We start from the raw sequence: 10,135 nt of genomic DNA on the forward strand, positions 1-10,135 counted from the left end.
GAGGGTCTGGCGGCTCCCCGCAGCCCCAGCCTAACCAGGCCTCACCCTGCAGGTCGCGTGGCCTCCTTCTGGATGCCCAGCTCCTCATCCCGCTATTCGCTGGGCCCCAGCCTGCGCCAGGGGCATGAGGTGGGCGAGCGCGTGCAGAGCAACGAGATGGGCACGTCCGTGCTCATCATGCAGCCCATCCTGCGCTTTCTGCAGCTGCTGTGTGAGAACCACAACCGGGACCTGCAGGTGAGGCCCTGCTCCATCTGACCCCGCCTCCCTGTTCCCGGCCCTGCCTCCCGACACGTGCCCCGCCTCCCTGGGCCTGCCCCACCTCCCGACCCCGCCCATACTCTGTGCCCCGCATTCGCATCCGGCCTGGGCACCACTGCTCTGAGGCCGGCAAGGCCCCCACCCCTGCAGCCTGCAGCATCACGGTCCCCAGGAGGGCCCCTCCCTCCCTGCTGCAGCGATGCCATGCCCCCCCCTCCTGTGCTCTTTAGAACTTCCTGCGCTGCCAGAACAACAAGACCAACTACAACCTGGTGTGCGAGACTCTGCAGTTCTTGGACATCATGTGCGGCAGCACCACGGGCGGTCTGGGGCTGCTGGGGCTCTACATCAACGAGGACAACGTGGGCCTCGTCATCCAGACCCTGGAGACCCTCACCGAGTATTGCCAGGGCCCCTGCCACGAGAACCAGGTGAGCCGTCGGAGTGGCGCCTGGCAGCGTGGACATGGGGGAGGATGGAGCAGGCCGGGCAGGGGACAGACCGAGGCCCCTGGAGCTGCCACGATTCTGAGGGGGACCAGGCCCCGTGTCACCCGCCACCCCTGCCTCCCGCCAGACCTGCATCGTGACGCACGAGTCCAATGGCATAGACATCATCACCGCGCTGATTCTCAATGACATCAGTCCCCTGTGCAAGTACCGTATGGACCTGGTGCTGCAACTCAAGGTGGGGCCCTTGGCAGCCCACGTGAGCATGCGTGGGTGTGCATGTGATGCGTGTGTTGAGTGTACATGCTGGTGTGTGTGATGTTAGCATTGTGTGTGTGTGTGTGTGTGTGCAGTGTGGGCATCACGTGTGCAAGCATGGGTGATGTGCAGTTGTGTGATGTGTGCATGTTTGTACACACAAGTGCATGTGTGAGCAAACGTGTTGGATGTACACTTGCTCTAGAAGCAGACATGTTCTGGGCTTATCCGAGGGCCTCCTGTGTCTGTGTCTGCTGTCTGGGGGGTGCACAGGGTGGGGGAAGGTGGCCTGTGGGTGGACTAGATACGTAGCATCCTTCTCACAGCAAGCCCTGGGGGTAAGTGGGGAACAAGAAGGCCATGGGACTTACGGGCCAAGAGAGGCTGTTACGGAGTAGTCAGTGGAGGGGGTGGCGGGGGCCCTCAGACTGTGGCCTGTCCCTCCCTCCTCTCCCCCAGGACAACGCCTCCAAGCTGCTCCTGGCTCTGATGGAGAGCCGGCACGACAGTGAAAACGCCGAGCGCATCCTCATCAGCCTGCGGCCCCAGGAGCTGGTGAGGCTGGGCTGGCGGTCAGGTGGGGAGGTGGACCAGGTGGGGTGTGCGGGGCTGGGGATCAGAGCCCAGCCCGCCCTACGCCCCAGGAAGAGGGCATTCAGCAGCCCCTGCCCCGGCAGGTGGACGTCATCAAGAAGGCCTACCTGCAGGAGGAGGAGCGTGAGAACTCGGACGTGAGCCCTCGTGAAGTGGGCCACAACATCTACATCCTGGCGCTGCAGGTACCGGCCCCACCCCACGGCCCCGCCCTAGCGGCCACGCTCCCACCGGCAACCACGACCCAGTGACTCTGCGCTGCCATCTCACTCAGCTCTCCAGGCACAACAAGCAGCTGCAGCACCTGCTGAAGCCCGTGAAGCGCATCCAAGAGGAGGAGGCCGAGGGCATCTCTTCCATGGTGGGGGCCCAGAGGATAGGGCTGGGTGTGGGGCGGGGCTTAGATCTAGGGGCGGGGCTGGGTGGGAGATTGGATGGGATAGTATTGGGGGTGCGGCTAGGAGTTGGAGGGCGTGGCTATGACTCGGGGGCGGGGCTGAGGGCAGAGCTGAGACCTCAGATCCTGGCTGGAGTCTGGGATGAGGCTGGGGGCAGGGCCAGGAACTTAGGGCAGACCTGTGGCCCAAGGCCTTGGCTTGAACCTGAGTAAAGAGCCAGCTCAGAATTGGGGGCGGGGCTGAGGACCGGTGGGAGCCGGCCTGGTGGCCAGGGATGTCACTGGGACAGAGGAGTGGGAGCAAGGCTGCGGTGTGGGTCTGGGGTGTCTGGCAGCCTGGAGCAGGACCTAGCGGTGCACCTGGGCAGGACTGTGGAGGGTGCTGACTGTCCTATAGGATTGTCTCCCACTTTGGGGCTGGATCTGGTCTAGCTGGGGGGTCACTCAGTGGGGTGTAGTTCAGAGCTGGGCCCCGGCATGGAGGTGGGGGTGGGCCTGACCTCGGCATCCCCTCCCCCCCGCCCCCAGCTCAGCCTCAACAACAAGCAGCTGTCACAGATGCTCAAGTCCTCAGCACCGGCACAGGAGGAAGAGGAGGACCCCCTGGCCTACTATGAGAACCACACGTCTCAGATAGAGGTGGGACCTGAGAACAGCTGGGGGCCTGAGAACAGCTGAGGGCTGGGCCCTTGGGGGCCACAGCTCAGATGTGACCAGGTGCCCGTGTGCGTCCAGATCGTGCGGCAGGACCGCAGCATGGAGCAGATCGTGTTCCCGGTGCCTGGCATCTGCCAGTTCCTGACGGAGGAGACCAAGCACCGGCTGTTCACCACCACCGAGCAGGATGAGCAGGGTAGCAAAGTGAGCGACTTCTTCGACCAGTCCTCCTTCCTGCACAACGAGATGGAGTGGCAGCGCAAGCTCCGCAGTGAGGACCCTGCGGGCCGGCAGGAGGGCGGGGGTGGGGCGCTGGAGCCGCTCACTGATGCCCCTGATGCCTCCCTCGCCTGCTGGCGGGGGTCCCACCCCTGCCCCAAGGAGGGCTCCGATCACGTTTTCCTCCTGAAGTGGGGCCTGGAGCTTGTGCAGGCTCTGCGGCCTGGTATGGGGTGGGCAGATGATGTTAATCAGGGGCCCCCCTTACCCTGGCCCCGTCACCTCCTCCCCCAGGCATGCCACTCATCTACTGGTTCTCCCGCCGCATGACCCTGTGGGGCAGCATCTCCTTCAACCTGGCGGTTTTTATCAACATCATCATCGCCTTCTTCTACCCCTACGTGGAGGGTGCATCCACAGGTGAGGACACAGGGCTGGCAGGTGGCGGCCCTGAGCCTTCCATGCTCCCTCCTCTGATGTGAGCTGGCCAGGCCTGAGGGGACTGGATGCAGAGTGGGGAGAAGCAGCCCCTTCACCGGCCTTTGGGTTCTGCACCTCATCGCGGGGATGGATAGGGTCCTTGACCTCTGGAGACAGCACACACACATACAAGGCAGAGACCAGTTACGGTAGCAGCAGATGGAGAGGGCCTCCTACCTTAGGCCTCCAGATGCAGGTGTGATGGGCGGGGCCCTACAGCCAGGTGAGCAGGAACTTACAGGGAAGGCTCCCAGAAAGGGGTGGCTTCTTGGGGTCTGCTGGGTGGGTGGGCTTGAGCAAGCCGCCCTGTCCCTGCTCCCTGCCCCCAGGTGTGCTGGGCTCCCCCCTCATCTCGCTGCTGTTCTGGATCCTCATCTGCTTCTCCATCGCGGCGCTGTTCACCAAGCGCTATAGCATCCGCCCCCTCATCGTGGCGCTCATCCTGCGCTCCATCTACTACCTGGGCATTGGGCCCACGCTCAACATCCTGGGTGCCCTCAACGTGAGTGCCAGAGGGCCCCCACCGCCCACCCCCAACCCCTCCTGGGCTTGTCACGCAGCTGGACCCGAAGCTGGCCTGCTGCTCTGCCCCTTCCCCCTGGTCCCTGTGTTGGGATCCCAAGCTCATTATAGACCCGAGGCTGGGACCACTCTGTCTCCTCTTTCCCCTGGACAACTCGGGGCAGCAGGCACTCAGAGCCAGCCGGCCAGGAGCCGCTTTGGAGCACCAGCTTCAGGGCTGCTGGGTTCCCAGTGTTAGTTGTGCACTGCCTGAAGGCATATTGAGGACATCAAAGATTTATGTGTTATGACAGTTTCCTGACAGGTAGAAATAAAGTGTCTCGAGCACGTGGGGGGTGCCTTTTCCTAACTTGCCTAGTCACCGTAAAGGCTAAGGACGGTCTTCTCTGACCCATTCTCGTTTATCTGCATCTCACTTTCTTCCTGGAGCTGGGGACCCAAGGTGCTTCTCCTCTATTCTAGTCCCAGAAGCTCAGATGCATTTCAGGAAGCATTTTCATTAAGGCTGTGTTTGCCAGGCTGAGCAGGACCAGCTCAGATCCACTCCCCTGAAGACCCAGCCTTCGCCTCTGCTCTAGGCACCGGCTGGGCCTGGCAGCAGGGGTAGAGATTCAGGGTGGGTGGTAGGGCACTGACCCCCATGCCCTGCACTTGCCCACAGCTGACCAACAAGATCGTGTTCGTGGTGAGCTTCGTGGGCAACCGTGGCACCTTCATCCGGGGCTATAAGGCCATGGTCATGGACATGGAGTTCCTGTACCACGTGGGCTACATCCTGACGAGTGTCCTGGGCCTCTTCGCCCATGAGCTCTTCTACAGCATCCTGGTGAGGCGTGGGTGGGGCTGGGCAGGGGCAGGGGCAGGCAGTTGGGGCTTCCTGCCAGTTGCTAACAGTTCCCCATCCCCAGGCCTCTTGCTGCTGGGCTGGGAGGAGTGGATTTCCAGTGTCCTCCTCCGCTGGACCCCAGCCTGGCCTTCAAGGCCCTGATATCTACTCATGGCCCCATCTCCCCTGTACAGTGGGGGTCCAAGCCTGGACTCTTGAGCCAGACCATCTGGGTTTACATCCCAGCGTGGCCCCTCCTAGCTGTGTAACTTTGGGCAGGTTTCTTAACTGCCCGTGCCTCAGTTTCCTCATCTGTAAAATGGGGATAATTAACGGCACCTGCCCTTTAGAATAACTGTGAGGATGAAGTGAGCTAACACTCAACAGTTGTGTAGAGTGTGTCCTGGCACATAGCAAGCACACCGCAAGTGTTGGCCATCCTTCTCCTGCTGCATGTGGTATGCGCTGGCCATTCCACCCTCTAGCCTTCTCCTGGACCTCTCCGTTTCCTGGGCCTTGGAACTCCAGGTTCCTCAGAGACGACGGCCCCAACAGGCCCGCCAGCCTGGTTCCGCCTGCCCAAGAGCAGACACCGCTGGGGGAGGCGGGGGGAACCACTGGTAGGCAGGCAGCCCGTGGGTCCAGCGGCGGCCCCATCTCTGCCCTCCAGCTCTTTGACCTCATCTACCGCGAAGAGACGCTGTTCAATGTCATCAAGAGTGTGACCCGCAACGGCCGCTCCATCCTGCTGACCGCCCTGCTGGCCCTCATCCTGGTCTACCTCTTCTCCATTGTTGGCTTCCTCTTCCTCAAGGATGACTTCATTCTCGAGGTCGATCGACTGCCCAGCAACCACTCCAGAGGTCTGGGGGCGCCTCTCCTGGGCGGGTGTGTGGGGATGAGGGGCCTGCACAAGTGGCTGGAGTTGGGACCAGGGCCTGGAAGCGCTTATCCCACCAGGCCCCCTGCCTCAGTTTCTCCTCTTGGGTTCTGGGTGGGGGTCTAGCTCACTGCCTCCCTCTTCCCTGGACAGACTGAGGGAGTGGGGGTGCCTTGGGTTGCTCTTGTTTGAAGATCCTGTGGTTCATGTTAAACTCAGTACTTGTGGGAGCTGCCGGTGCGCCAGGGCTAGGGGTGCAGACCCCCCTCCTGGCCCTTGGAGCACAGCCCGGCGGGGGCAGGTACATGGAGACCCTTCACTGTAGCCAGGCAATGGGGAACTGGTAGGATCAGGGCAGGCTTCCTGGAGGATGTGATGTTGGGCCCAGAACTGGGGAGATGATGAGGACAGTCCTTGCGCCTCCTGATCTTGATCCTGTCCCCTCCAGCCAGCCCCCTGGGGATGCCACATGGAGCTGCCACATTTGTGGACACTTGCAGTGGGGACAACATGGACTGTGTCTCAGGGGTCGTGGTGCCCGAGGTCCTGGCAGGTGAGGGCAGTCGTCCTGGGAGTCAGGTGCGGTGCGGGCAGAGGCAGGTGGCCTGGCCCGGGGCTGAGCACACGCCCTGCTTGCAGAGGATGAGGAGCTGGACAGCACGGAGCGGGCCTGTGACACCCTGCTCATGTGCATCGTCACCGTCATGAACCACGGGCTGCGCAATGGTGGCGGTGTGGGCGACATTCTCCGCAAGCCCTCCAAAGACGTGAGCGCCCCCTGCCCCCTCCCCAGTCCACGGGGGCCCGGCCCCGCCCTCAGGTCATGGCCAGCAGAGCAGCTTGGCCTCCCTCCATCTTCAGGGTTGCGAGTCCCTGCACCTTTGCGTCCCCTTCTCCCCGCTGTCCCGCCCAGTCCCGTGCGGTTACGGTGTAGCTGAGCTATCCAGGCCCCTGTCTACCCAGGCATCCCCACCAGCTCACTGTAGACGCTCTGAGGAAAGACCTTGGCACCCGGCTTTCCCCGGCTAGGGAAGCCGTGAGTCAGGCAGCGGGCGGGTCCCCGGCCACAGCGGCTTCATCTGAGAGGCAGAGCCCTGGCCCGCAGCCAGGGTAGGCAGGGTGGGGAAGCCGGGCTGGCTCCATAAGGAGGCCTCAGGGTTTGGCTTGGGCAGCCCCACGTTCTCAGAATGTCAGTCTGTCCCTAGTGGCACAAGGGTGAGAAGCTTCTCCTTGGCCAGAGGGTTTCTAGAACGAGTGAGACCAGGTATCCTGAGGGCAGGCAGAGGAGTTCAGAGCTGCTCTTCCCCTAACCAACAGTCAGGGGCGGGCCATGCCCGCAGGCCTGGCTCCCCACGCCAGACTCCTCGAGGGCCTCATCCCGGCCGCTGAGTCCTCATCCACACTCAGGGCCTCTGATTGTGATTCTCATTGTGTGTGGTGAGGCTGGGTCCTCTCTGCCGTCTTCAGGGCCCTGGGAGCCAGATGCCCTTATTCCCTTCCGATGGGGGCTGCTGACCCCAGCCTCCCTGCCTTCCCCCCGTAGGAGTCTCTCTTCCCGGCCCGCGTGGTCTATGACCTTCTGTTCTTCTTCATTGTCATCATCATCGTGCTGAACCTCATCTTTGGGGTGATCATCGACACCTTTGCCGACTTGCGCAGTGAGAAGCAGAAGAAGGAAGAAATTCTCAAGACCACGTGCTTCATCTGTGGTGAGGCTGGGCTCTTGCCCGAGGAGGCCGTGGCCGTCGTTGTCGGCCTCAGTCTGGCCCTTCCCAGATTCCTGTGGCCACCGGGGAGCCCTGCCCTGGGGCCAACGGCTTGGTGGCTGTTCTCTCATCCCAGAACTGGGGAGAACAGGACCCTACCCGAACTTGGAGTCATAGAAGGGAGTGGGAAAGGGCCTCAGAAATCCTCCCTTTAAACTCTCTGGGTCTCAGATGAGGAAACGAGCCTGGTCAGTGGCCTCAAGCCTCTGGTCTCAGTCCAGGGCCTTTCTCCCCACCCCCTAGGTATGAAGTGCAGGTCCCCTCACAGCTACCGCAGGCAAAGAAGCAGGTGGGCCCCTGTAGGACAGGACCCTCATCCAAGCTCTTCCGGCTCCCCGGCCCCCGGGATCCTGGCGTCTGCTCCCATGGTCCCCTCTGTGCTGCGGCAGGGCGGGGGCTCCATGGCTGTGTGGCTGCTGCTCTAAATAGAAGTGACCTAAAGAGCCCAGAGGGGGCTGTTGCCTGCATTCATCAGAACTTTCAGCCCAAGAACAATGTCCCCACTGCATCGGGAGGCCGTGCCTGCCGTACCCTCACCCCCACCTCCTGCCTCCGCAGGTCTGGAGAGGGACAAGTTTGACAACAAGACGGTGTCATTTGAGGAGCACATCAAGTTCGAGCACAACATGTGGAACTACCTGTACTTCATTGTGCTGGTCCGCGTGAAGAATAAGACGGACTACACAGGGCCCGAGAGCTACGTGGCCCAGATGATCAAGGTGTGGGCCCGGGGAGGGGGGTGGTCAGGACAGCTGTGGACACTTGTTAACAGGCAGCAGGGGACAAGGAACAGCTGGAGCCGACCTCGGCTACTCAGGAGCCCCGCCAGCTGCTGTGCTGCAGGGGTGCCTCCGGAAAAAAGCCCCCAGAGGACGCGCATGGCATCCGGGGCCCGTGGGTGCCTGAGGCGAGGCGGCCCTGCTTGTGGCGGCTGCTCGGTGGCCCTTTCTGAGGGGCCTTTTCTAGCTGGGCGAGAGGGAGGGCAGCTTTCTGAAGCCTGGGTGGTCGCAGGCCAAGAGGGCGTCTGGATGAACTATAAACTGTCAAACTTAGGAGAAATCAACCATCACTCCAATGCAGGAGCGAAGGGAGTGAAGGCAGTAATAAAGGTCTGGGCGCATTTAGGGTGAAGGATGCCATCAGTCCCATCAGATGTAGTGCATCTTAAGATTATTGCACATTAGAGAAAATGCAGCCTAAAAGGAAAGAAAGGTGTGGGGGGAGGTTCTATGCGTCTTTTGAGTCTGTATTTGGATTGGTCTTTGAGCGCAGGTATTATCTGTTGATCTGAGAACTCAGAGCTTGCCACAAGGAACTAGAAAGCTGCTCGGTGTCCCCTCCCGCTCTGCCTCTGTCCCGGGAAACGTGGCTTTGCCTCACGTGTCAGATGCCAGCCACCCTCAGCAGAGCTCTGCTCCCTCAACGCACCATCTGTCTGACTGGCATCTTTCTGGGGTGTGGGGTGTGCTGTCGGGGCGGGAGGAAGGAAGGAAGGAAGGGAGGGAGGAGAGGCAGGGTCTGGGTGCAGAGGCCTGCCTTCCACTGCTCGCAGGGTGTTAGGAGAGTAAACAGGTGGTGTTGGTACCAGGGGGGAGACTCGGGCTGTCTAACGGAGGTTGGCCTGTCTCTGCTGTGGTCTCCCCGCCCCCTCAGGGTCACTGCCAGCTCACTCTGGCCCCGGGGAGGACACAGGTCAATTCAGATTTTCCCGTGACACATCCCTGGGGAGTAATTTGGCCAAGGGCGTGGTAGCAGGCTCCCCCCACACAACTGCTTTTCTAAACAAGGCCTTCCTAGGCTGGACCCAAGCTCGCTCACCCCACTGGTGATGTTTTTCAGAACAAGAACCTGGACTGGTTCCCCCGGATGCGGGCCATGTCACTGGTGAGCAACGAGGGGGAGGGGGAGCAGAACGAGATCCGAATTCTTCAGGACAAGCTCAACTCCACCATGAAGCTGGTGTCCCACCTCACTGCCCAGCTCAACGAGCTCAAGGAGCAGGTGTGCCCCTAGCCCTGTCCTGGCAGGACACCGGCAGCCTCAGGGCCTGCCTCGTGGCGTGGGGGAGGGTGTTGGGGCCTTCACGCTCCCCCTGCCCCCTTTCCTGCTGGCTCCTGTTCTTGGGTCTGGGGTGGAAAACATGTTCCAAACACACTTCTCCCCTCTGTGGAAAGCTAGACGGGGTCGTGGCCCCTATCCTTGCGCCCCAGAAAGACAGGGCTGAATGGAACCTCGTGCCGGTGTTGGGGCCTCCCTTGCTTTAGCGAGTCCCCCTCAGGCATTGACTGGTGACGGCAGGGTAAGGCCTCTTTCCGCTTCTCAGGAAAGATCCCCTCTTGCCCAGAGCATCCTCCGCTCCATCTGGCTGTGACTAAATGAAATCGGCAGCCCCTCTTTTAGGTGGGGTGCTTTCCCAGCTGCACCAAATCAGTGGTTTGTGACGCGCTGAGGACAAGAGTTTGGGGCTGACATCCCTGCTACACCCTGGGGGCGTCTTGGCCTGCCGCCAGGGCTGAACCGCAGCTGGGAGGGAGGGTGGGTTCTGGGCAGCCTGATCCAACCTGACGGCATCTGTTTAAATCTAGATGACGGAGCAGCGGAAACGCAGGCAACGCCTGGGCTTCGTGGATGTCCAGAACTGCATGAGCCGCTGAGTGGAGCCACGGAAGGCCCGTCAGGCCACATGCGACACTGGAGAGCTGAGAGTGGGAACACCGCCCCTCAAGGCCAGGTCCCCACCCAACCCCCAGCTCCACCTCTGCCAGACCCCGCCCCGGGCCAACATAGACTCTGAACAGCTTAGAGGGGAAACTAGAGCTGACAGTG

The 10,135-nt window shown here is 61.6% G+C and overlaps 1 protein-coding gene across 1 annotated transcript in view; it reads left to right on the plus strand.

Moving 5' to 3' along the window:
- The window catches only part of ITPR3 (inositol 1,4,5-trisphosphate receptor type 3), a gene marked incomplete at its 5' end in the record, with an annotated part of 65,590 nt that extends 55,550 nt beyond the window's left edge, over positions 1–10,040 (plus strand). The window contains 18 exons of the mRNA XM_082847606.1: positions 53–237; positions 492–692; positions 838–948; positions 1,428–1,523; positions 1,646–1,747; positions 1,837–1,923; positions 2,488–2,598; positions 2,695–2,887; positions 3,130–3,255; positions 3,645–3,817; positions 4,499–4,663; positions 5,334–5,526; positions 5,992–6,096; positions 6,183–6,310; positions 7,087–7,252; positions 7,868–8,028; positions 9,149–9,310; positions 9,895–10,040. Coding sequence (XP_082703732.1) covers positions 53–237; positions 492–692; positions 838–948; positions 1,428–1,523; positions 1,646–1,747; positions 1,837–1,923; positions 2,488–2,598; positions 2,695–2,887; positions 3,130–3,255; positions 3,645–3,817; positions 4,499–4,663; positions 5,334–5,526; positions 5,992–6,096; positions 6,183–6,310; positions 7,087–7,252; positions 7,868–8,028; positions 9,149–9,310; positions 9,895–9,963 — 2,534 coding nt within the window. The 3' untranslated portion in view covers positions 9,964–10,040. The remainder of the gene's footprint in view (positions 1–52; positions 238–491; positions 693–837; positions 949–1,427; positions 1,524–1,645; positions 1,748–1,836; positions 1,924–2,487; positions 2,599–2,694; positions 2,888–3,129; positions 3,256–3,644; positions 3,818–4,498; positions 4,664–5,333; positions 5,527–5,991; positions 6,097–6,182; positions 6,311–7,086; positions 7,253–7,867; positions 8,029–9,148; positions 9,311–9,894) is intronic.
- Between the last annotated feature and the right edge of the window lie 95 nt (positions 10,041–10,135).

The sequence above is a fragment of the Leucopleurus acutus genome (assembly GCF_964270905.1).
Source record: "Leucopleurus acutus genome assembly, chromosome: 10".
Classification (NCBI taxonomy): domain Eukaryota; kingdom Metazoa; phylum Chordata; class Mammalia; order Artiodactyla; family Delphinidae; genus Leucopleurus; species Leucopleurus acutus.